Genomic DNA, 26,253 nt, shown 5'->3' on the forward strand with positions numbered 1-26,253 from the left:
GTTTTAATAATAATAATTCATATATTAAAATATTATTTAATAAATATATAATTTTCTTATTATTATCTTATTGATATCAGTAGGATTCATTTCCATTATGCAGTGACATTTGTGTTTAGGTGACAAAATACAGTGTAATAATATTTTGGTTTTCTTTTCAGATATATAGTGATTGGAGAGAGAACAAGATCCTGACCTGATACCCATGAGCAATGCTTCTGATCGTCTCACATTAGTATCAAGAAGAAGTGGAGATGAGTTTGTATGAAAACATTCACAGGACAGTGCGAGAACAAACAACAGTTCCTCCACTGCTGATGTCCTGATCCACACAAACTCAACACAATGACTGCAAAAGACAGGACGTATTTGTCTTTCCTCTTGCTGGGTCTTTTCCAGCAGATTCAGGGCTCTCTGGTAAAAAACAATCTTGGTCTAAAGGTGAAGCGAGGGCAGTCAGTCTTTCTGCAGGAGGAGGATCTGCAGTTTCATATACCCAGAGGCAAGGACGCCTGCAAGCTGGAAGTTATGCTAAATGAGCCCATTACACAGCGGGTCGGCACACTGACCCCACAGGTGAACCCTCCTTCTACATGCATTGAATTATCCACTAGACATTCAGTGATGAACATGGAGTTTCCATCTGAGAGCATTTGACATTTGAAGTCTATCCTTGTGAATAAGAAGTGTGCTTAATTGTATTGAATGTGCACTTGTAGTGTACTTCAAATCTTAAAAGTATATTTCAATAATATAATATTAATGAAAGTAAATGCCACTTAAGTGAACTTACAGAGAGACACTTTCAAAAAGTGCACTTTTTAATAATGTCAAATAAAAAAAAATGACTTTAAGGTACATTTTAGATCATTATGCTTTAATAATATTTTTGTGTTTTAAAGAAGTGCACTTATTTTGATGTGTTGACTTGCATACCAAAGCACATGTAAAGTACATGATTATGATTTTAAATGTAGTGTGTTATTCAGTATTACATTTAAAGTTAATATATGTTAAATTGACTAAATTGCTTCATTGCAAATGTGTTCTTACAAATATATTTAAATACACAGCATACGAGTTTCAATAGAAATTACATGAAGTATATTTTAGTTCAGTTTATTTTAGTTTCTGTTTGTAAATCGTGTTTGTTAATGCAGGTTCTTTCTACAACTATTTCACATTTTTCAGGTTTTTGACTGTCACTTTTTGGCTGATGAAGTGAAATACACTCATAATGGATGTCCGATTTTAAAAGAAGATACTGTTCAGCTTCGTCTGTACAGGTATGTATTGCATGTTGTCATAAACTGATATTATTACAGCATAGGTCATTGTATCAGAAGCCAGAAAGAATGGAAATATTATACGTTGGTTTGACTTTATCCGTTTTTGTTTTGCTGTCTAAATATGTAGATTTCATGTCGATTTGTGGTTTAGATTTACAGAGACGGAGACGTACAGTGAGCTGTTCTCTCTCCGTGTTGAAATCATGGAGCCGGACTGTAATGTGATTAAGTTCGGATCACAGAATCTGGAGGTGCTAGAGTTTTATGGCCTCTCCAATGTTCTGGACGGCAATGTTGTGTCTTTCCACTATGAACACAGACATAATATTGAATGCACAGTTCGGGTGACAACTTTGGAGATGCATCTACCTGTTCACGGTCAGCTAGTCACTGGAGAACCAGAGAAACCAGAGGGGCCGAGAGGGGATGAACCAGATAGCTTTGTTTCTCTACGAAGACAGCTGGGTAAAATCATCACAAACAATTTACCAGTTTTCCTACTGTACAAACACATCCAGGTTATCGACATATAAACAAAGGTACTTTAGAAATGATTCAATGAAGTCTGAAAGTTAAAATGAAAGTTAAAGGATGCTAAAGGGTCATAATTCACTTTAGTGGCAATAATGCTATTTTAGTGTTATATATAATATTAATATGTATGTTTGTATTATAGTATGTCTTAATATTTTGAACTAGCTTTTCAGTTTTAATTTTAGTTTAAGTAATCTGATCAGTAATTTGTGCATTTGTCTTTTTTTTTAAATATTTGTATTTTACTTTAAGTCCTTTTTTGTTTCAATATTTTTGTAATTTGAGTGCTTTTAGTTAAACTTATTTTATTTCAGTGGTTTGCCAAGGCAACATTTCTAATTTTCGTTTTAATTTTATTTATTTTAAATTAGATTTTTAATTTACTCATTTTTTTTTTTTTATATTTCAATTTGATTTCTGCTTTATCAGTTAACAAAAACAATTTTAATAGTTCAGTTGTTTTAGCTAACAATAACCTTGAAAAAGGCTACTAGCCGAAACGTTGGTTAATAAATATGCTTAAGTGAGTGTGCAGTTGTTCTCCACTACTTGATTCATATATTTTTTCCTTCATCTTGCACCTCATAAGGTGTGCGTTTGCCTTGCCTCGCTTGCTCTATTAAGGATAGCTAACAATAACAACATTGATTTGATATAATTTCCATCTTAAAATTAAATGAGAACTGAGATTTATGCTGCAATTAAAGATATATTTTGCATAGATTTTTTGGATTAGATGGACGATAGTAGAATTTTGTAGAAAACTTGTTACAATTTTGCAGAATAGCTGATAGTATCACATTTATTTGTTTGTTTATTTATTTTGTATGTTATGTTATGTTACATTATGTTAACATTTTAGGTTTCCAAAATAGAATGAAAATACTTTATATACTTAGATTTAAGATGAACATTATAATATATGGAGAATATTTTCATTTATTTAACAACCTAGTTTAATATTTAATATCAGGGCATTATTTTCTCTGTCTCCCTGCAGATAATAAAGCCAGAGCTCATTGTAAGAGTGACGAGTGTCTAAAGGGTCTTAAACTGCTGAAGATCACTAAAGTACTATGCAATGATTTCCTCATTATGGGCATCCGTTACCATCACACTGACCCTCCATCTCCAGACATAGACTACATCGCCATTAGACTGGACCTCACAGACACCCGCAGCAGGAGCATCATCCAGGTGTTCATTCTAAAAGTAAAGCATCTTCTTATTACTGCGTTTTTACACTGTTATTTTAACACCAGCTCCGTCTCCCATTCAGTCAGAGCAGGCCTGGATCCCAGTAACCATTAAGGACGCAATGCCCAATCAGCCGCCCAAGCCTGCTTTTATGTCCATGTTCATCTTAGAGGTGGACCAGTTCATCCTGACTCCGGTCTCCACGGCAACGCTGGACGCAGAGGATGATGAGACGCCTAAACAGCGGCTGGTGTTCAACATCACTAAAGCCCCTAGTGAGGGCTTCATCACTCACCTGTCTGACCACACCAAACCCATCACCTCCTTCACCTGGACGGATCTCAACGACATGCTGATCAGCTACCAGCCTCCAAACTCCAGCCACACACAGCGCAGGAACTATGAGGTACTGAAGCACACTTCAGCATACTATTAAAAAGAGCACAGAAATCATACAGAAATAATATACTTTAAAGGAATATAAGTAACACTTTATTTCAAGGTGTCCTTGGTACTTACCAGTGCTGGCAAACGATTAATCGTGATTAATCGCATCCAAAAATAAAGTTTTTGTTTACATAATATATGTATGTGTACTGTGTTTATTTATTGTGCATATATAAATACACATATACACTATTTAAAAAAAAATATTTACATGTATATACATTTATATTATTATTATATTTTATATTATATATAAATATATTTAATATATAAACATATATTTTTCATAAAAATATACATGCATGTGTTTGTATTTATATATACATAATAAATATACACAGTACACACTCATATATTATGTAAACAAAAACATTTATTTTGGATGCGATTAATCGCGATTAATCGCTTGACAGCACTACTACTTACTATTATAATAACAATAAATTATGCATAATTACATGCAAGTAACCCTAAACCAAACCCTAACCCTAACCATATGGTAAGAATATGTAGTTTTAATATTCCTCAGTACTTAAATTAATAATTGCACTGCAACAAGGACACCTTAAAATAAAGTGTAACCGGAATATATTTAAGGATGAATGTAATATTTTCAGATGCTTAACTGCATGTTGTTTACAATTAGATAAAAATTTATTATATTTGAAATTTTTATTAAATGCAGTTAGAAAGTTCTTTTTTGACCCACTTAAGCAGGACTTTATAAGATCTTTATATGTAATTTCATAATTACTTCTATTGTTTTTGAAATACGTTTAAAGTACTGCTGAATGTACTGACAAGCATTTATGATAAACTAAAATATGTAATTTCTAATGAAACTTGTATTTAAATATATTTGTAATTATACATTGTTAATGATGCATTTGCAATTCAGCTAATTTACAGTATATTAAATACCATATATTAACTTGTAATATTAACTACACGTAATATCGAATGACACACTACAGTTTAAATTATAATTACTTTACATGTGCTTTAGTATGTTAGTCAAAACATCAAAATAAATGTACTTCTTTAAAGCACAACAAAAGATTATTAAAACAATTATTAAAGTATATTTTAAGTAAAACTTTTAGTTTTACATTATTATAAAGTGCATTTTATAAAAGTCTACTTGTAAAACATAGTAATGAAAGTGTACACTTAATTACACTTAAATGGTGTTTTATTACATTATATTATTTTATTATGAGTACAGTTACACAAATGCATATTCAATACAATTATACACACTTCTTTTTCACAAGGAAACTGTACTAACATGATGTTAAACACAATTTTTTTTGTAACTTCATATTGCAGTAGTCATGTATTGTTCATTTCTATTAGGTGGAGTTTGAAGTGCATGATTTCTACTTTGAGAAAAGCCAGCCTGTGACTGTACACGTGTCAATCAGGACAGCTGATACCATTGCACCAAGAGTATCGTGGAACATGGGTCTGTATTGTGCATCATTTTCATACACTATACTATAAACAATATACGCTATATACACATAATATACTATATACAATATGCACAATATATACAATATACATAGCATATTATTTGGGGTGTAACATTTATTTGTCAAGATTTGGAAAAGAAAAAAAAATCCATTTGTGTCATCTCTGATTACTTTGCGCCACTATAAATGACCATAAAGTCATTGTAGTGTGCTTAACTATATAGAATGTTTGCTTAAAAAAACTGTACTTAATATAATCTTTAAAGAAATAAATGGTCAATTAAAGAGTCACTTTCATGACTGTTTCTTAACACACTTAAGTACACTTTTAAAAAGTGTTTTTTAATGTCATTTTAAATGTTTTACTTTGAAGTACAGTTGAAATCATTGTTTTTTAATCTTTGTCATCCTTTAAAGAAATGCACCTGTTTTTATGTGTTGACTGACAAACTACCAAAAATGCTTGTCAGTACATTTAGCGGTACACTTAATCCATATTTAAAAGACAAAACAATTATGAAATTAAAGATGCTCTAAAGTCCTACGCTGGTAAGTCAGAAAATACTAATTGCATTTAAAATGAAACTATATAAATGTCAGGCAATTTTCTCCTTATTTCTGTTGTATTAATAGGTCTCAGTCTGTTGGAAGGTCAGTCTCGTCCAATCACATGGGATCAGTTTCAGATTGTCGACAATGACAACCTGAAGGCTGTGAAGATCATCACTGTGGACGGCCTGCAGCACGGGAGACTAACGGTTAGAGGTACACAAACAGATGACTTTTCCTGATATATTAAATCTGTTACACCAAATTTATCATATCTTTGCATCTTACACTAAACATTTTCACTACCGCTGTATGTTTATCTGTATATAAGGTGGAAAAGGTTTCATGTTCACTGTGCAAGATATAAAGGACGGTGCGGTTCGCTACCACCACGATGACAGCGACACGACTAAAGATTACATCGTCTTCCGCATTACTGATGGTTTGCATCAAACCAGACACAAGTTTCCCATCAACATCCTGCCCAAAGACGACAGCCCGCCCTTCCTCATTACCAACATGGTGCTGGAGCTGTCTGAAGGCCAGACGGCTCTTCTGAGAGGATCCATTTTGCAAGCTTGTGATTTGGACTCCAGTGATGACTATATCATGTTCAACATCACTAGACCTCCACAGGCAGGAGAAATCATGAAGATGCCTGGTCCTGGCATCACAGGTGAGGAGAGGATTAAAGGGAAAGCTTAAGTAAATGAATTTAATTAATTCTTACACTCTTAAAAATAAAGGTGCTTAAAAGGTTCTTCACAGCGATGCCGTAGAAGAACCATCTCTTTCTTACCTTTTTATCATTTGAAGAGCCTTCTTTTACCACAAAGAACCTTTTGTGAAACAGAAAGGTTCTTCAGATGTTAAACCCTTGTGCGTCAATAAAAAAAGTTACACAGGTCCATAGTGGAAAAATGTCCAAAAAAAAGGGTCATGAAAATTTGAAGCTTGGGAGCACAGATTTAAGTTTGGTCTCATTTTAAAGAAGACCCATGACAGATTATTGTTGAAGTAAAAAAAGATGAACAATTGAAACCAAAAAAAGTTATACAGGTTTAAGCTTATGAAAATGCTTTATGAACAATATTTTATATTAAATATACATGTTGAACTCTAAACCTGCTAGAAAATCAAAGCCATAAATCTAAACAAGTTGCGTTCCAAATTTGAAGTTGATATCTCTAAAAATGAGCTTTCAGTAAGATTTAGTTTGGGCGCAGTACCACATTTTCCCCATTAGATGCCAGCAAAACTGCTGGTGCACACAGTGCTTGGGTTTGTGATTCTCTCTCTCAAATATTACAAGCACACACACACACACACACACACAAACCACACTCTGACATCCATATCAACACACCCACACGATTATAGCTGCATTATTTATCCAATTGGCTCTATAATACGCAGAAGCAGAAAACAGGAATAAAGCGAATATTTGCTTTATAGGCCAAACTTGAAAAAAATGGCACCATCTGGTAAAAAATAAGACATTTTTGTCCAAAAGGTCCTGAGAGGAACAATTTTTTTGTACCTAGTGCAAAATAGATTTATTAAAGGAAATGGGGGTGAAATAGTAAAATTCCAATAAAAATACACACCTGTGCTAAAATTTATGCAGCTGCCAATAACACAGGCAAAGTTATCAAAAAAAACTGAGAAGGACAAAAATGTCCAAAAGGTTGCACAAGGGTTTTAAGGTTCTTTATGTAGCCATTTAGACAAAAAAGGTTCTTCTATGGCATCGTGAAGCACCTTTATTTTTAAGAGTGTAATTGATTCTTGGGGAACTGAGTTTCCTCAGGGCTCTTTTAGATACTGATTTATATTTGTGCAGGATATCCTGTGACCCGTTTTCTTCAGAAGGACCTCTTCCACTCCATCATCTACTATCGGCACTCAGGCGGTGAGGAGTTCGATGACTCTTTTGAGGTGGTACTCTCTGACTTTCACGACCCTCCTAATCTCTCAGAGCCTCAGGTAATTTCTGGATATCCTACAGTGATTGATGCAATATCTCTAACATTCTTCCCAGCGAACAGGGAAAGCTCTTACAACTTTCCCTCATGTTTTGAAAAACAAGTTATATAAATGTTAGGACAAAACGTTCCTAAACTAATGTTTATGGAATGTTCTTATAACCTTATTAATATTTGATATCTGTTGTCATAACATTGAGAGAAAACGTTCTTAGAACAATATTCTCGGAACGTCCTTATGATGTTATTTGTATTTGAAGAATGTTCTAAGAAATGTTTTTGTAATCTTTAAATAACATTATGATCATGACATTTTAACGTTCTTAAAATATTAAAAATAAATGTAAAAATAAAATTTTAGGTGAAAATAAAGTTTGTAGAACATTGTTAGATACATTTTTGTAATCTTTAAATAACGGTAATGTCACGGCAAAAAAACAAACATTTTAGCATTCTTAGACTATTAAAAATAAACAGTTAAATAACGTTATTGAATGAATGAATGACACATTTATATGTATACTGTATGTTATGTATATATCCAGTTATATTTTAGGTGAAAAATATGTAAACATGTTTGCAACCTTTAAATAATATCATAACCACAACAAAAAAACTGACATTTTAAGTTCTTAGAATATTGAACATAAATACATCAAATAACATTATATTTTAGGTGAAAAGAAAGTTAGTACATCGTTCTATGAAACATTTTTGTAACCTTAAAATAGCAGACATTTAAACATTCTTAAAATAATAAAAATAAACAGTCAAATAACATTATATTTTAGGGAAAATTAAAGTTAGTACAAAGTGGTAAGAATTTTTTTTGTAACTTTTAAATAACGTTATAATCAAAACAAGAAAAGTAGACTTTTTTTAAGATAAATGGTCAAATAATGTCATATTTTAGGTGAAAATAAAGTTAGTCAAACGTTGTAAGAAACATTTTTCTAAATGTGACCCTGGAGCACAAAACCAGTCTTAAGTCGCACGGGTAAATTTGTAGCAATAGCCAACAATACATTGTATGGGTCAAAATTATTTATAAACGATTTTTCTTTTATGCCAAAAATAATTTTGGATATTAAGTAAAGATCATGTTCCATGAAGATATTTTGTAAATTTCCTACCGTAAATATATCAAAACTTAAATTTTTGATTAGTAATATGCATTGCTAAGGATTCTATTTGGACAATTTTAAAGACAATTTTCTCAATATTTAATTTTTTTTTTTTTTCAAATTTTCAAATAGTTGTATCTCAGCCAAATATTGACCAATCCCAACAAACCATACATCAATGGAAAGCGTATTTATTCATGTATAAAACTCAATTTTAAAAATTGACCCTTATGACTGGTTTTGTGGTCCAGGGTGACAAATAATATTGTCATCATGACAAGAAAATTGGACACACGTGGTTCTATACTAACCAGGTGATCTTTGCAGGTCATCGTGATTCAGATCCAGCCAGTCCCTGATCAGCCTCCACAGGAGGCACCAGGTGTGACCAGGCACTTGGTTGTCAATGAGACCGATGTCATCTACTTGACCAAGCAGCAGCTGCACTTTGTGGATTTGGAGTCACCAGATAGTGAGCTCACGTACACCGTCACCACCCCACCTTTCTACAGCACCACCTATGGGTAGAAAATTAAACTACTCTCCATAAGAAGCCACAGGATGCTATTCAATTTCCTGCTGCATATAACTTCACATGTATGAGTTGTATGCTTTCATTTCCAGAGGCTCTGATGCAGGAAGGTTGTTTCTGGTTGATAGCATCCCAAAATTGACCAAGGACCCAAATGCTTCAATGCTGAGACTTTTTACTCAGGTAAATACACGGAACTAGGTTTTGGCAAATTATTTTCCCAAAAGCATCTGAAGCTTACATGAACCTCTCTTTGTAGCATGCGGTCAACTACATGAAGGTTGCTTACATGCCCCCCATCCTGGACATTGGACCACTCCCTCAGCACATCCAGCTTGTCCTGTCAGTGACCAATCAGCAAGGCAGCATGACCGCTGGAATCTGTTTCAACGTAACGGTCCTGCCGGTGGATAACCTGGCACCAGAGGTACAGCAGCCCTCATCTACCCAATCCAAAACAGACAAGCATTATAGGGCTTGCTAGTAGTGCTTTTCGATGAGACTTGTGCTATAGTACTGTTATACTGTAAGTAATCTGATATTCACATGATGGACATTATTAAAATGGCCCAAAGAATAGATTTGAATTAAAGGAGGAACTAGAGCCATATGTAGGGACTAGTATATCACAGAGCAGTGGTTCTGAAACTTTTTGCCTGCAAGGCCCCTATTTTCAATATTCAATGTTGATTTATCTTTCTTTACTTTTGCTGTAATGATAAAGCAGCTCATTTTCAACCTTTTCTATTTACGGAAACTAGGAGTGTCAATATATTAATATTCATATTTTAATATAAAAATACAAATAATAAGTAATTATAAGAATTACATATTAATATATAATGATCATATATAATAATAACCAAAATAATTAAAACAATTATATTACAGAATAACAAAAGTTTCAATAACGGAATACATTTTTTATTTACTCACAAGTAGCATTTACCCAATATATATATACAGTATATATTTTTATGTATTCATTTACATGACGTTTCCAGGTTTTTAAATGCCAATTTTAAAATTAGGATTTCTCATATCTAGGTTTTCAAATCTGTGGGACAGTTTATTTTAGTATCAATATGATATACTATTATAATTTTTGTGAATATTTTGAATTAGATTTGATTTTTTATGTTTTATTTTTTGTCTTATTATTTTTTATTATTATGTATTTTTTAACTTGTTCAAGTTGCTAAGTGATTTTACTAATGCTACACGTTATCACAGTTTTATATATTAGGTTAGATTTCATATAATTGATAAAAATAGATTTTTTTTCCTTTTTTGAGCTTGCTCAAATTAGTAGAGGTAGTACTATTAGCATAGTGCTGATGCTACACCTTTTATCATCACCTCATCCTACTCACCTCTTTTCCAAATTATAACACTTTATTATTCATAGATATCAGTGCTATACAAACATAAGTGCTAGTTGAGCGCTGGATGTGTTTCTTGTCATCTGTAGGTGCATGTGAAGCCGCTGGCGGTGGATGAGGGTGGAGAGAGCTGGGTGAGCGAAGATCACATGCGTCTATCAGACCAGGACTCTCTACTGGACTCTCTGCATGTGGAGCTGAAGACCGGACCCCAGCATGGCAGCATTTACCTGGACGGCACAGCCATGAGTCCAGGCCAGACTTTCACAGTCAGGGATCTGAAAAGCCTAAAAGTTAGGTCAGATGTGGTTCCTCATATTTCGTCATAAACGCTGTAATGCAAGACACTTCAGGCAAAAACAGTGTTTAGGTAACATTTACTGTTTTTTTTAACGTACGTAAAAACTGTTCCGTTTTATTCTTATCCATATTCTGAATTTAGATTTTAACATAGGGGATTGTTCATATATAATTTGGCTGATTTTATGCCACAATTATATATTCCTAAAGACATGGGGAAAATATTAATTTTTTATATATTTTTTTAGTGCTGTTAAACAATTAATCGCGATTAATCGCATCCAAAATATAAGTTTTTATTTACATAATATATCTGTGTGTACTGTGTATATTTATTATGTATAAATAAATACACACACAGACTGTATATATTTAGAAAATATTTTTATGTTTATATTCATATAATTTATATTACATTTAAATATATTTAATATAAAACATAACATATTTTTCGTAAATATATACATGCATGGGTGTGTATTTATAAATATCGTATTATGTAATTGTAACAGAACTGTTTGTTTAGTTTCCTTTTTATCCTTATTTGGTTCTTCCTGTTTTAGTTTCTGACCTAGTTTTGTTAATTAGTTATATTCATCACCTGTGTTTGATTCAATTACCTTGTTTCCTCGTTTGTTCCAGCCCCTTTATAAGTCCTCAGTTTTGCCTTTGTGTTTGTCTGATCTTAAGTTAACTAAGTGTTCACGTGTGTTGAAGCTATTTCATTAAAGATTTATTTTTGTTTACTCTTTCGTCTTGCGCCTTCATCCACAACCACAGACGCGTTACAGAAGATCAGCCCGCAACCGAAGATGGGCGAACCGGCGCGATTTTTTGATTTGGCTTACGCCAACCGGGACCCAGTGAGCTTTATGTTGGCGTTTGCGCCTCTCGCCCTCGCCAGCACTCTGGAAGACGGAACCCTGAAGATGCTGCTCCGGCTCGGGCTCACGCTCCACCAGCAGCGAGAGCTCCCAGACACCTCCGACCTCACTTGGAGAGAAGCCATCATCCGGTGTCTGGAGAGTCTCCGACCCCGAGCCGGAGCCTTATCCACGGCGAAGAATGTTCCGCCCGCGGCGATGTGGAAACCGCCGCAACAGGCGATGAACGTTGCGCCGTTTACGGCGATGATGGTCCCGTCCAGCCCACCTGATTTCCCGCTGGTCCCGTCCAGCCCACCTGATTTCCCGCTGGTCCCGTCCAGCCCCGCACCTCCCGTGCGCCCTCTAATGTCCGCGCTGCAAGAGCGCCCTCTAATGTCCGCGCTGCAAGCGCGCCCTCTAATGTCCGCGCGGCAAGCGCGCCCTCTAATATCCGCGCTGCAAGAGCGCCCCCAAGTGTCCGTGCTACCAGAGCACCCTCCTGCGTCTCCGCTGGTCCCATCCAGCCCTCCTTCGTCTCCGCTGGTTCTATCCAGCGTCGCGCCTCCCGTGCGCCCTCAAGTGTCCGCGCTGCAAGAGCGCCCTCCTGCATCTCCGCTGGTCCCGTCCAGCCCACCTGAGTTCCCGCTGGTCCCGTCCAGCCCACCTGAGTTCCCGCTGGTCCCGTCCAGCCCACCTGAGTTCCCGCTGGTCCCGTCCAGCCCCACGCATCCAGAGCGCCCTCAAGTGTCTGCGCTGCAAGAGCGCCCTCAAGTGTCTGCGCTGCAAGAGCGCCCTCAAGTGTCTGCGCTGCAAGAACGCCCTCCTGCGTCTCCGCTGGTCCCGTCCAGCTCTCCTTCGTCTCCGCTGGTTCTATCCAGCTTCGCGCCTCCAGAGCGCCCCCAAGAGTCCGCTCCTCCAGAGGGCCCTCAAGCGCCCGCTCCTCCAGAGCGCCCCCAAGAGTCCGCTCCTCCAGAGCGCCCCCAAGAGTCCGCTCCTCCAGAGCGCCCCCAAGAGTCCGCTCCTCCAGAGGGCCCTCAAGCGCCCGCTCCTCCAGAGCGCCCCCAAGAGTCCGCTCCTCCAGAGCGCCCCCAAGAGTCCGCTCCTCCAGAGCGCCCCCAAGAGTCCGCTCCTCCAGAGCGCCCCCAAGAGTCCGCTCCTCCAGAGCGCCCCCAAGAGTCCGCTCCTCCAGAGCGCCCTCAAGCGCCCGCTCCTCCAGAGCGCCCCCAAGAGTCCGCTCCTCCAGAGCGCCCTCAAGAACCCTCTCCTCCAATGTGGCCCCCAGAGGGGAACTCTCCCAAAGAAATTTTGGGGGGGGGCCATATAGTCTCAGTCTGTGTGGCCAGGCCATGGGCCAAGGCCACGGAGCACCCCGATCCGCCAAGGCCGCCCGAGGACCCCGACCCGCCAAGGCCGCCCGAGGACCCCGACCCGCCAAGGCCGCCCGAGGACCCCGACCCGCCAAGGCCGCCCGAGGACCCCGATCCGCCAAGGCCGCCCGAGGACCCCGATCCGCCAAGGCCGCCCGAGGACCCCGATCCGCCAAGGCCGCCCGAGGACCCCGATCCGCCAAGGCCGCCCGAGGACCCCGATCCGCCAAGGCCGCCCGAGGACCCCGATCCGCCAAGGCCGCCCGAGGACCCCGACCCGCCATGGCCGCCCGAGGACCCCGACCCGCCATGGCCGCCCGAGGATCCAGATCCGCCATGGTCGCCCGAGGACCCTCATCTGCCATGGTCGCCCAAGGACCCCGATCCGCCAAGGCCGCCCAAGGCTCCAGATCCGCCATGGCCTCCCGTGTCTCCTGATCCGCCATGGCCTCCCGGGTCTCCAGTCCTGCCATGGTCTCCCAAGGCTCCTGATCCGTCCTGGAGGCTTCCCTGTCCCATCCTGGTCCTGCTCCAGCCTCCAGGACGCCCACCCCCCCCTCCCCGATGTTACTGTTACGGTGCGGGACGCACCTTCCGGGAGGGGGGCGATATCTGTAACAGAACTGTTTGTTTAGTTTCCTTTTTGTCCTTATTTGGTTCTTCCTGTTTTAGTTTCTGACCTAGTTTTGTTAATTAGTTATATTCATCACCTGTGTTTGATTCAATTACCTTGTTTCCTCGTTTGTTCCAGCCCCTTTATAAGTCCTCAGTTTTGCCTTTGTGTTTGTCTGATCTTAAGTTAACTAAGTGTTCACGTGTGTTGAAGCTATTTCATTAAAGATTTATTTTTGTTTACTCTTTCGTCTTGCGCCTTCATCCACAACCACAGACGCGTTACAGTAATATTTGTAACATGTGTATTTATACATAATAAATATACACAGTGCACCCACATATACCATTTAAACAAAAACTTTTATTTTGGATGCGATTAATCACGATTAATCGTTTGACAGCACTAATATTTATAGTATTTATTAAGTGATAAAAAACCTGTAAAAAATACCTTTACCTCTGATATGTTAACAAAATTAATTTTGAACCCGACTTTATCTAATGTTCAAATTTAATTTCCAGAATAAAGAGATAATGAATTTGCATATTTGAACATTCCATTTCAGAAAAACTGTAATACAAAAATATTTGAAACTGTTAGTATAATCAATCACTGTTAGTGATATGTTTTACTCTGTTCACCTGGGGTGTCTTGCCTTAAAAGCATAGTTAACCCAAAAATTTGGAACATGTTGAACATAAAAAAAAGATATTTTGTGGAATGTTGGTGACCAAACAGTTGGCGGTGGCCATTGACTTTAATAGTATGAAGTAAAAAACTATGGAAGTCAATGGCTACCGCCAACTGTTTCGTTACCAACATTCTTTAAAATATTGTATCTTCTTTTGTGTTCAAGAGAAGAAATAAACTACAGTAATAATAATAATACAGGTTTGGATTGACATGAGGGTCAGTAAATGATGACATAATTTTTGGGTGAACTGTCTATTTAAGTTAAATTCCACTTTGCTGGTTCTTTTCCTCTATTTTATCTTTAGTTTTGATTCTTTTGTCACAATAGATATCGCCACGACAGCTCTGAGACAGAACATGATGATATTAAATTAATTGCCACAGATGGGATAAATATTGCTGACTTTGTGCTACATGTCAAGGTAATGAAGATTTGTTTTGCAAATATTTTTTATTGCAACATGAAGACATCTAACAAACCCATTTTTGACAGGTGACGCTAGTCAACGATGAGGTGCCAGTCCTCGTGCCAGGATTGAAGCATGTTTTAGTCTGTGACGAGGGACAGGAAGTGCTGATCACTATAGAGTACATCTGTGCCACTGATCCTGACAATGACGACAGCACCCTGATGTATATGATCGCCCGACAACCATATCATGGGGTAGTTCAAAGAAACGGCATCATTGTGGACCACTTCATTCAAGCGGATGTAACTGCTGGCTTAATTTCCTATAGACACACAGGTAATATGAGAATAATAGTACTTGTTTTTTTACATTGATAATGTTTCTGTTTCATTTTATATCTAACCATATTTTGACCCACCTTTTTGAATGTAAAGTACACTTTAGCATACTTTCAAAACAAGCATTGATGCTTGAAAATAATATACTTAAGTGTGAACTGAATGTGATGTTTTTGGACACTTAATTGCATGTTAATTGCAATTAAATGAACATGAATTGTAGTTTAAATTTATATTAAATGTAATCAGCTGAACTTTAGAGTGCTTTTAGACCCGCTTAAGTAAGGTTTCATAATTTTTTGAAATATAGTTTATGCTGAATGTACAGACAAACATTTATGGTAAACTTATATATGTTTTAATGCTATTTCTATTGACACTTGTTTGTCATGTATTTTTTTTAAATATATAATATAATTTAAATAAGTTGCAAGACAGTAACTTTAAACATAATATTGAATAACACACTACCAAAACCTTTACAAGTGCTTTATTATGTCATCATAAGTGTATTTCTTCAAAAATCTATTAAAACAATGATTTCAAATGTACTTTAAAGTAACTTTTATTTCATTTTATTATAAAAAGTGTACTTAAGTGTGTTCAGAAAGTGTCATGAAAGAGTATTCTCTTTAAGTACACTTAAGTGGCCTTTTATTTCATTAATAATACATTATGTGTTTTTTATTTACTTTTAAGATTTGAAGTACAGTACAGGTGCACATTCAATACAATTAAGTGCACTTCTTTTTCACATGGGTATATGCTGTATATGCATTTGTATGATATTGTTTCTTCATTTTGATTATACATCCCTGCAATAACAAATTGATATCAATCATACACTTAAGGACAAGAGATTGGGCTGCAGCCACATCATGACGTCGTTACGTTTGTGATCTCTGATGGAGAATCAGGGCCAGTTTCTTCCTGTTGCAGTGAAAGAGCCACTGTATTCAACGCACAAACACCTGAAGTACAGAACATCCTGCCTGTCTATGACCTTAATATCACCGTTTATCCTGTGAACAACCAACCGCCATCTATAGCTGTCGGTAATGGGAACACTTTTCTTTCTGATGTTAGAATATCATGCTGTATGTATGTTTATGACTGAAACAGTCATAAAAGTATCTCTCTTCGAATTCACTTTAGTGGCCTTTAATTTAATTAATATTGTATTATCAGCAAGTTTTTACAAAATTGACCTTGATTTGAAGTATACTGCTTAATACAATTAAGTGCACCTCATTTCAGAAGACATATTTTTGCATTTGCTACTCGTCGTTTACATGCTAGAGTCCATGAAGCATCTTTTCTCACACCAGGAGAGGTGTTTATGGTGGATGAGGGCGGGTCAGCCTCCATCACAGTCACTCATCTGAGAGTTGAAGACCAAGACTCTGCTCCAGAGGACCTTAACCTCATTCTGGTTGCTCCGCCACAGTTTGGATACATAGAAAACATCCTGCCCAGTCCAGGATTTGAAAAGAGCAACATGGGAATCAGTATCGGTGAGTCACATTTCACTGAATCTTAAAAGCTGCTCTAAACAAGTTAGATCAAAAGTAGCTAATATAAAAGTAACCTAAAATGATCTAAACGTAGTCAGAATACATTGGCTAAAATGAGTAATCTAGATTACATTACTGACTGCAGTTTTCATCATGTAATTTGTAATCAGGAACAGACTATACTTTGTAAGTAATCTACCCAGCACTGATAACGTTGCTTTTCCTTGTTCAGCCTCTTTCACTTACAGGGACGTGTTGAATGGATACATTAACTATGTCCAGTCTAGACACCAGAGGATGGAGCCCACCACCGACCAGCTCATGTTGCTTGTGTCCGACGGGAGACAGCAGTCCTCTTCAGTCCCGCTCTACATCATCATCCGTCCAACCAATGATGAGATTCCAGAGCTCCTGGCCAGGAACATCACGGTCAGTCAGAGAGTAATCTCGTAACCAGCTAACAGGGAATGTTTTCAGGACATTGGTTTGAGATTCTGGCAAGGTTCTCTCAAAGTTATGATGACTTCAAGTGACATTAATAGAATGTTCATTCAAAGTTCTCCCCCTGAATGTTTTAATTTAATTTAACATTTAAAAAATGTTACCACTTGTTTCAGAACAGTTCGGAGGACATTCAAAAGCAACGTTCCCATAATCAAATGGAATTTTCCATTAACGTTCACAATAATAAACATATTTAACCCTTGTGCAACCTTTTGGACATTTTTGTCCTTTTCAGTTGAGTTTTTCTTGATAATTTTGCCTGTTATTGGCAGCTGCATAAATTTTGGCACAGGTGTGTATTTTTATTGGAATTTCACCCCCATTTCCTTTAATAAATCTATTTTGCACTAGGTACAAAAAATGTTTCCCATTAAAACTATTAACGCTACTGCAGTGCCGTTTAACAGTAAAATGATGCAATTTTTGTTAATAGGCTTTCATTCTGTTGGCAAGGCTTCAACATTTAATTTTTTACCAGATGGTGCCATTTTTTTTCTCAGGTTTGGTCTATAAAGCAAAGACTCGCTTTGTTCCTGTTTTCTGCTTCTGCGTATTATAGAGCCAGTTTGATAAACAATGCAGCTATAATTGTGTGGGTGTGTTGATATGGATGTCAGAGTGTGGTTTGTGTGTGTGTGTGTGTGTTTGCTTGTAATATTTGAGAGAAACTCTACTGTAAATCACAAACCCAAGCACTGTGTGCACCAGCAGAGTTTTGCTGGCATCTAATGGGGAAAATTTGGTACTGCGCCCAAACTAAATCTTACTGAAAGCTCATTTTCAGAGATATCAACTTTTAGAGATATCAACAAATCTGGAACACAAATTGTTGAGATTTATAGCTTTGATTTTCTAGCAGGTTTAGAGTTCAACATGTTTCATAAAATATATATTTTATATAAAATATTGTTCAAAAATCTTTTTCATAAAATTAAACCTGTATAACTTTTTTTTTCAAAAATAATATGCCATGGGTCTTCTTTAAAATGAGACCAAACTTAAGTCTGTGCTCCCAAGCTTCAAATTTTTATGACCGTTTTTTGACATGGACATTTTTGTCCACTATGGACCTGTGTAACTTTTTTTTATTGACGCACAAGGGTTAAAACATTTAAAAAACTGTACGATGATTCAGAGAACATTCAGAAATAACTTTTTTTATAACTTAATGGGAAAATTCTTAGAACATATTTTATTAGCTGGGTGTATGACATCTGAGTAACCGAATTAAGAAATTACTATAGGTTTCTGTGGTTATACATTTGGCATGATCTATATAAAGAAACATTGCTGTAGCCAGTTTAGTTCTGATGACCAGTGTTTGTCTTTTAGGTTCGGGAGGGAGACATGAAAGAGTTGGACTCATCTATAATCAGTGCGGTGGATCTTGATGTTCCCAGAGAGCGTTTAATGTTCAGCATAATCCAGCAGCCTCAGCACGGATCCATCATGAGCATGCCACACGGAAATGATGTGACACTTTACAAGCGTGGATCTGAGATCCCTGTGGAGCACTTCACCATGGATGACCTCAGGAACGGTACTGCATAAAATACTTTTATGCCCATCACCTCTCCAAGCCCAAACTGTACAATTGTGAACTATTATTACAGTTTAAAAGAACTGTTTTCTATTTCAGTACATGTAAAAATGTAATTTATTCCTGTGATAGAAAGCTGTATTTTCAGCATAATTTCTCCAGTCTTCAGCGTCACATGATCCTTCAGAAATCATTCTAATATACTGATTTGCTGCTCAAGATCAATTTAGAAAGCAGTTATGCTGCTTCTTATATTTGTGTAAACCATGAGTTTTTTTTCCAGGTCTCTTTGATTAATAGAAAATATATATTTTTAAATAGAAATCTTATATGTCATTGTAAAAGGGTCACTTTTGATCAATTTAATGTGTCTTTTCTTGATCAATTAGAAGCATATATCAACAATGTAGTCTGTTTGTGTTACTCTGTCCTCAGGTATGACTCTGATGTACGTGCACGATGACTCTGAGAGTGATCGGGATGGATTTATTGTCCAGCTCTCTGATGGGAAACACCAGCTCCAGAAACACGTGCGAGTCAAAGTACTGCCTGTCAATGACGAGGAGCCGCAGATTATACGGTAACTGCAAATAATGTCATTGCAGTTAATAATCCTCGACTGTTAGCCATTAATAAATTAGACATTTAAGTGGTAAATCTCTGAAAAAAACCTCCAAAACACAGGAACACTGGGATTGAGATGGAGGCTGGGGAGTCCTGGCTGATCTCCAGTGCTGTGCTCAGTGCTCACGACAAAGACACTCCGTCCTCCGACATTATCTATGTGTTCGAGAGCATACCGAGTCATGGTGTCATTCAGATGAAGGTCAGTTTACTCAATCTGCTGTCAAAAAATATCAAATATACTTCTATGATCATTATTTATACCTTAAAACTAACAATTTGTATCATAATGGCTCTCTTAAAAATAAATGTTCTTTTTTGGCATATGTCGTTCCATGAAGAACCTTTAACATCCATGGAACCTTTCCAGTGCACAAAAGGTTCTTTACAGTGGAACAATGTTCTTCACATTAAAAAAAAAGATGGTTCTGTTTATTACAAACACACACTGCAGTTATGTCGTCTCCTGCTTTAAACGCTGCTGGAGCAGATTGATTCGAGTAGATTCTGATTGGCTGTCAATGTCTTTATTGTTCATCAAATAGTTGTGGTATGGTGTAGAATAATTATTAAAACTAGATCTTTATTATTATAGTTATTGTCCTTGGTGTAAATGCACCTTAAAGGAATAGTTCACCCAAAATGGAAAATTTGCTTAAAAAAATAAATTTCGTCCTCAGGCTATCCAAGATGTAGATGAGTTTCTTTCTTCATAGGAAGAGATCCCAGAGCCCAAAATGAATGGGTGCCATCAGAATGAGAGTCCAATCAGCTGATAAAAAACATTATGGACTCACATTTTGGCCAGAAGCAACATTAATAATGGATTTGTTTCTAACAAACACGCAGCTTTTCACTTCACAAGACATTAATTGATGAGTCATGTGGATTATTGTGATGTTTTTATCAGCTGTTTGGAGTCTCATTCTGACGGCACCCATTCACTGCAGATGATCCATTGGTGAGCAAGAAATTTAATGAAACATTTCTCCAAATCTGCTCTGATGAAGAAACAAAATCATCTACATCTTGGACGGTCTGAGTATATTTTCAGCACATTTTCGTTTCTGTGTGAACTGTTCCTTTAAGCCACTGACACGCTGGTGGTCTGCTGTTCCTCAGGTAGGCACAGACTGGGTGTCTGTATCAGCAGGGGTGAACTGCTCTCAGCAGGTTTTGGATATGAACCTGTTACGTTACCTTCACACCGGTCATCCTGGAGCAGCCGCTGCTGACTTCTTTGTCTTCCACCTGTTGGATGGCAAGAACCGCTCTCCTGCGCAGCACTTCCACATCACAGTCAAAGAGCTGGAGAAAGGTGGGCTGCTGCTTTATTCTATTTTTTTTTCCATTTTGAGTAAGTGTATTTAGTTTATTGTTGTTTTCTTTGTTTATTTGGATTTTTTTCCCAGCACTCTAAAAATTGATGTAAATAAAGATTGAACATGTTTTAAAAGAAATTTCAATTATTCAAATTCAGTTTTACTTTTAATTCAATGTTACTTGCCATTTCTTTGTAATTTATGAGTTAAAATTGTTTAAAAGTAAATCCTACATTAAAAGCTACTGTAAGTACTTGATATGAATGTATTTTCCTGATGATATGCATACTATATTCCAAGAGTTATCAGCAAATTGCTCATCATTTCAAGTCTGTTTTGTGCTTCTCTCCAGGAGACATAGCATTGTTCCTGAAGCCTGTGAGGATGAGTCGTGGGGAGCGTGTGATCCTCACCACTGACGTCTTGCTGGCTGTAGACAGCACTGACAAGCCGGAGGAGCTGCTGTACGTCATCACTGTTCCTCCAGCACATGGACATGTGGAGTACATCAAACACACCGGAGTGCAAATCCAGTCGTTCAGTCAGCTGGACGTAGCAGCAAACCTGGTGTGTTACGTTCATGACAACAGAGCCACTTCACCTAAAGAGACCCTGCGGTAAGGACCTCATGCAAGGACATTATTCTATATATTAATTAAGATTTTAAATCATATTTCACTCTAAAATCAAAGATAAATAATAAAAACAATGTTTATATAATATGTATAATATTTAAAGAAAGTGAAGCCTATTACATTATATTCATGATAATTAATAATTAAATATTAATATAACATTAATGTGATTAATGTAATATTAATATGATATGATACAATTTATATAATATGTATTCATAAGTATATAAATAAATATATATATACACTTTTTACGCAATATTTTTTCCTTGGTGTTGCTTCGCTTTGTTTTTGCAAAAGTAAAATTTCTTATTTTTGTTTACTTGTTTATTTTATTACATAATATTTATAACATATTGCCTGTTTAGGAATATGACATTATATTCATTATAATAAATCGTATTGACATTATATTCTTCATATTGACATTACATTCATTATAATTATTTGTTAAGATTATGTAGTTAATGTAATATTAATATCATATGACACAATTTATATTTTGCTTTATGTATTATTTTTATGTAAAAAATAATAAAAATAATATAGAAACTTTTTACACAATATTTTTTTTCCATTGTAGTTTCACTTTATTTTTGCTTAGTAAAACTTTAGATTGTTCCTCTTTTGTTTATTTATTTTATGAAATAATATTTATTAATATTTATAATATATTTGCCTGTTTTGGGAACATTCATTAATTAGCACATTTTACACACAAATCGTCAGTACTGTAGCTGTCATTAAATATTAAAATTACATTAATTAAAAATTGTATGATGTAAAATAATGTAAATTAATGTAAAATAATGTAAATTTCTTACTCTTTAATTTTTTTTCAGATGTTTATGTTTTTAGGGGTGAAATATGACTAGGATGTGAGATTACTTTTTACGAGTCTTTGCTCATCTGTTTTATAGTTTTAGATTTAGATGCGTGTGCGTGTGTGTGTGTGTGTGTGTGTGTGTGTGTGTGTGTGTATTGTAAGGCTTATTGATTTGTGTTTTGTGTCTTTACTCATAACGTCCATATGTCTACATTATCCATAGGTTTGTGGTCAGCAATGGAATATCAACTCGCAACGGGACCCTGGAGATCCTGGTGGAGATGACTGATAAGGTTCTGCCCACACTAGTGCGTAACACCGGTCTGCGGGTTCCTCAGGGCTCCAGCATGACTTTGACCCCCGATGCCTTATTCCTGTCTGACCCTGACAGCCCACACACTGCCTTGAGCTACAGGGTGCTGCAGCTTCCCCAGTACGGCCAGCTGCTGTTGAAGGGGCAGCCGCTGCTTGCTGGCAGTAATTTCACCCAGCAGAATATTCAGGATCTGGATGTTGCATACAGACACTCTGGAGGAGCTTCTCAGATCGATCGTTTGAGATTCACAGCCTCCGACAGCACAGAGAGAGGCTTCCTGCTGGATGGAAAAGTGCAAATAGAGCCCGCCTTCTTCACACTGCAAGTTAGTAACAATTATTTTTAGTTGTACCTGTTTTTAGGATATTTTAAATGCATATTCAATGGATATCAAGTCAAGTTAAATTTATTTGTATAGCACTTTTCACAATACAGCTTTACAGGAAGTCATACTGTTTTGTCTGTGCTTTAGTGATTAAATACAGGAAGTTTTTGTCCTGGGCGATATGATGATATACTGTATACAGTATAATGATGATACAGGATATCCTCATGATTTTGAGCACTTGTCCTGTAATCATCTTTTAATACTGCAGTGATTGTGTGTGTGTCTGCCACAGATTGAAGCTCTAGACAGCGCCGCTCCGCAGATAGCAGTGCTGGAAACGCTGTGGAAAGTGGAGCTCCTCAAAGATGGTCGTTATGGGATCTTCATTTCCTCCAGAGAGCTCAAGGCTCAGGATCTGAGCTCAGCAGATGCTGACCTAATCTATCACATCCTCAGAGCACCGTACTTTGGGTACCTGGAAAATTATACCAGTGGTGAGAGAGCTCTCTATCTGTCTGTCTGTCTGTCTATCTGTTTGTCTGTCTGTCTGTATATATATCCATCTGCCTGTCTGTATATCTATCTGACTATATATCCATCCATCCATCCATCTGCGCCTGCCTGTATATCTGTCTGTGTTAATGTAGTCACATGATGTATACTCTTTGTCTGTAGGTGAGTTTGTGAGGCAGCGTTTCTCTCAGAAGGATCTGAACAGAAGGAATATTGTCTACATCATAAACTCTGCTCTGGATGCTTTAACTGACAGTCTGGAGTTTGCTGTTTCTGATGCACTGGGAAACACCGGAGCCTCTCACAAGTAAACCTTCGGCTTTGAAATGTTGCTTTGATTATGCTTTCTTGCAGGATTAGTGAAGGAGTTATTTAATTTCATTAGACCTTGTCGTCCATAAATCACCATTTCTTATAGCAATACGTATTTGTGAGTATTTCTTAACGTTCACCTCCACCCATACACTTGGATGTTGTCTGTGTATGTTAGGATGTGTAATGTTATTCTCTCCGTCAGACTGGAGTTCAGCTGGGCCAGTGTGCAGCTGACCAGGACTGAGTATATAATATGTGAGAGTCAAGGGTCAGTCTCACTGACCATCCAGAGGAAGGGAAATGTGCAGGACTCGTCTTATGTGACTGTACAGGTATAGCTTTATTTGTTATGGTGTATTTGGCTGCTTTTTATTCTTTTGTGAAGAAGAATAAAGGATTTTAATATGCATTTTTCATTTTTCATAGGTGAAAGAACTAACAGCATTTGCTGGAAAAGACTTTATGCCGGCTTCATCTCTGATTCAGTTTGACCCAGGTCATTTTTAATCCACCAACATGGGGATATATTGTGGGAATGTTTATACAAATACAAAATTAACTGAGATATAATACAGAAGCTTATTCAACATCTAAATGAATGATAAGTGAACTTAAGGTGTCTTTTTCCAGGGGTGGTCAGTCGAGTATGGAAAGTGGAGATTGTTCAGGACTCTTTAGAGGAAGCTGATGAGAAATTTGAGGTTAATTTGGTCTCTCCAGTGGGTGCAGTGCTGAAAGACAACTCAAAAGCCACCATCTTCATAAAGGACATAAATGGTTAGTGCAAGTTTTCCAGAAGACCAAAATTTAGGTGAACCGTTCCTTTAATGGAACTTTTTCACACAATGATGAAACATCACAGATTATGATTGTTGTGAGATGATTTGTTGGCTGTTTGTAAAGGGCAGTGCAGAGAGGGCCGGTTTAAAGTGGACACTGGTCTTCAGGGCCGAGAGGTGCAGCCGGGGCCGTACCGTCAACACGGCTCCATCCAGGTGGAGACATTACCTTTCTCTCAGGGCTACATCAGAGGAGACGGTGATATAGTAGTTCAAGCTCCCACTGCTACAAAGAAAAGACTCCGAGTCATTGGGAATGGGAAAGTAGTAAGTTAATACAAACATAAAAAAATAGTATTAGGTCTTTTAATACTATTACAGAATGTACTATAATTATGTTGGGTTACATATTATTTTTATATTTTCAGTTTTCATTTTAATTTAAAGTTTTATTAATTTAGTTATGTGCTTTTGACATTTCTATTTAGCTTTAGAACATGTTATGTTAGTTATTTATTTCTGTCTGCCTGTCTGTCTGCCTGCCTGTCTGTCTGCCTGTCTGCCTGCCTGCCTGTCTGCCTGCCTGTCTGTCTGCCTGTCTGCCTGCCTGCCTGTCTGCCTGCCTGTCTGCCTGTCTGTCTGCCTGTCTGTCTGCCTGTCTGTCTGCCTGTCTGCCTGTCTGTCTGTCTGTCTGTCTGCCTGTCTGTCTGCCTGCCTGTCTGTCTGTCTGTCTGTCTGTCTGCCTGTCTGTCTGCCTGCCTGCCTGTCTGCCTGCCTGTCTGTCTGTCTGTCTGTCTGCCTGTCTGTCTGCCTGTCTGTCTGTCTGTCTGTCTGCCTGTCTGTCTGTCTGTCTGTCTGTCTGTCTGCCTGTCTGTCTGCCTGTCTGCCTGTCTGCCTGCCTGCCTGTCTGTCTGTCTGTCTGTCTGTCTGTCTGTCTGCCTGTCTGTCTGCCTGTCTGTCTGCCTGTCTGTCTGCCTGTCTGTCTGTCTGTCTGCCTGTCTGCCTGTCTGTCTGCCTGTCTGTCTGCCTGTCTGTCTGTCTGCCTGTCTGTCTGCCTGTCTGTCTGTCTGTCTGTCTGTCTGTCTGTCTGTCTGTCTGCCTGTCTGTCTGTCTGTCTGTCTGCCTGTCTGTCTGCCTGCCTGCCTGTCTGTCTGTCTGTCTGTCTGTCTGTCTGCCTGTCTGTCTGCCTGTCTGTCTGCCTGTCTGTCTGTCTGTCTGCCTGCCTGTCTGTCTGTCTGTCTGCCTGTCTGTCTGTCTGCCTGCCTGTCTGCCTGCCTGTCTGTCTGTCTGTCTGTCTGTCTGTCTCTATACATAATTCAAAATAATTACATCAAAATGGTTATTTATACAATTGTAGTATTTATTAATATTTTGAGTTTTTAGCTTTTATTTATGTTTTGTTTTCAATTTTATTTATTTTTAATTTATTTTATTTCAGTTTTAATTTTAGTTATACCACCGGTTTCATTTTAGTCTGGGCCTAGTCCTAAGTCTGAGCTGTTTCAACTGAATGAAATTTGCACTGACTGATCTTAAAATATATCAGTGCCTTTGTTTTGTCTCAAGATGCACTCCAGTAATGTATTTTTCTAAGCATGTTTATAAAAATTACTTAAATGTCTTAATTGAACTATGGTCTAATCCTGGTCTGTGAAACCGGGCCATAGTCATTTTAACTCTTCAACTTGTGTCATTTCAGTTAGTTGCCTAAGCAATATTTATGTCATCTAAATTTTATTACAAATATTATATTTATTTTGTATTTATTACAGCTTTATTTTAATTAAACAAAAAAAAAATGTTCAGTACTTTTCATGATAACATGGTGAACTTTCATCCACAGGTTCAGCCTTCTGAAACCATTCGTTATGGATCTGATGTCATTTACAAAGTAAGCAGAATAAAAACAAAACGGCAGTAGAGCAGCTGGGAC

General features: G+C 37.5%; 1 protein-coding gene across 1 annotated transcript in view; it reads left to right on the forward strand.

Annotated features, from left to right (window-relative positions):
* Positions 1-345: 345 nt before the first annotated feature.
* LOC306881652 (FRAS1-related extracellular matrix protein 1-like) overlaps positions 346-26,253 on the forward strand; it is a gene marked incomplete at its 5' end in the record, with an annotated part of 30,248 nt that continues 4,340 nt past the window's right edge. The window contains 31 exons of the mRNA XM_079435833.1: positions 346-576; positions 1,192-1,286; positions 1,441-1,754; positions 2,824-3,020; positions 3,103-3,426; positions 4,824-4,932; positions 5,576-5,707; positions 5,823-6,167; positions 7,335-7,477; positions 8,928-9,124; positions 9,225-9,315; positions 9,392-9,559; positions 10,604-10,812; positions 14,685-14,778; positions 14,850-15,102; positions 15,956-16,159; positions 16,433-16,618; positions 16,851-17,047; positions 18,455-18,662; positions 19,098-19,242; positions 19,347-19,488; positions 20,409-20,604; positions 20,961-21,225; positions 22,293-22,710; positions 23,006-23,207; positions 23,389-23,533; positions 23,744-23,873; positions 23,968-24,037; positions 24,172-24,318; positions 24,445-24,647; positions 26,164-26,211. Of these exons, the coding sequence (XP_079291959.1) occupies positions 346-576; positions 1,192-1,286; positions 1,441-1,754; positions 2,824-3,020; positions 3,103-3,426; positions 4,824-4,932; positions 5,576-5,707; positions 5,823-6,167; positions 7,335-7,477; positions 8,928-9,124; positions 9,225-9,315; positions 9,392-9,559; positions 10,604-10,812; positions 14,685-14,778; positions 14,850-15,102; positions 15,956-16,159; positions 16,433-16,618; positions 16,851-17,047; positions 18,455-18,662; positions 19,098-19,242; positions 19,347-19,488; positions 20,409-20,604; positions 20,961-21,225; positions 22,293-22,710; positions 23,006-23,207; positions 23,389-23,533; positions 23,744-23,873; positions 23,968-24,037; positions 24,172-24,318; positions 24,445-24,647; positions 26,164-26,211 (5,808 nt within the window). The remainder of the gene's footprint in view (positions 577-1,191; positions 1,287-1,440; positions 1,755-2,823; positions 3,021-3,102; positions 3,427-4,823; positions 4,933-5,575; positions 5,708-5,822; positions 6,168-7,334; positions 7,478-8,927; positions 9,125-9,224; positions 9,316-9,391; positions 9,560-10,603; positions 10,813-14,684; positions 14,779-14,849; positions 15,103-15,955; positions 16,160-16,432; positions 16,619-16,850; positions 17,048-18,454; positions 18,663-19,097; positions 19,243-19,346; positions 19,489-20,408; positions 20,605-20,960; positions 21,226-22,292; positions 22,711-23,005; positions 23,208-23,388; positions 23,534-23,743; positions 23,874-23,967; positions 24,038-24,171; positions 24,319-24,444; positions 24,648-26,163; positions 26,212-26,253) is intronic.

The sequence above is a fragment of the Barbus barbus genome (assembly GCF_936440315.1).
Source record: "Barbus barbus genome assembly, chromosome: 2".
In the NCBI taxonomy this organism is placed as follows: domain Eukaryota; kingdom Metazoa; phylum Chordata; class Actinopteri; order Cypriniformes; family Cyprinidae; genus Barbus; species Barbus barbus.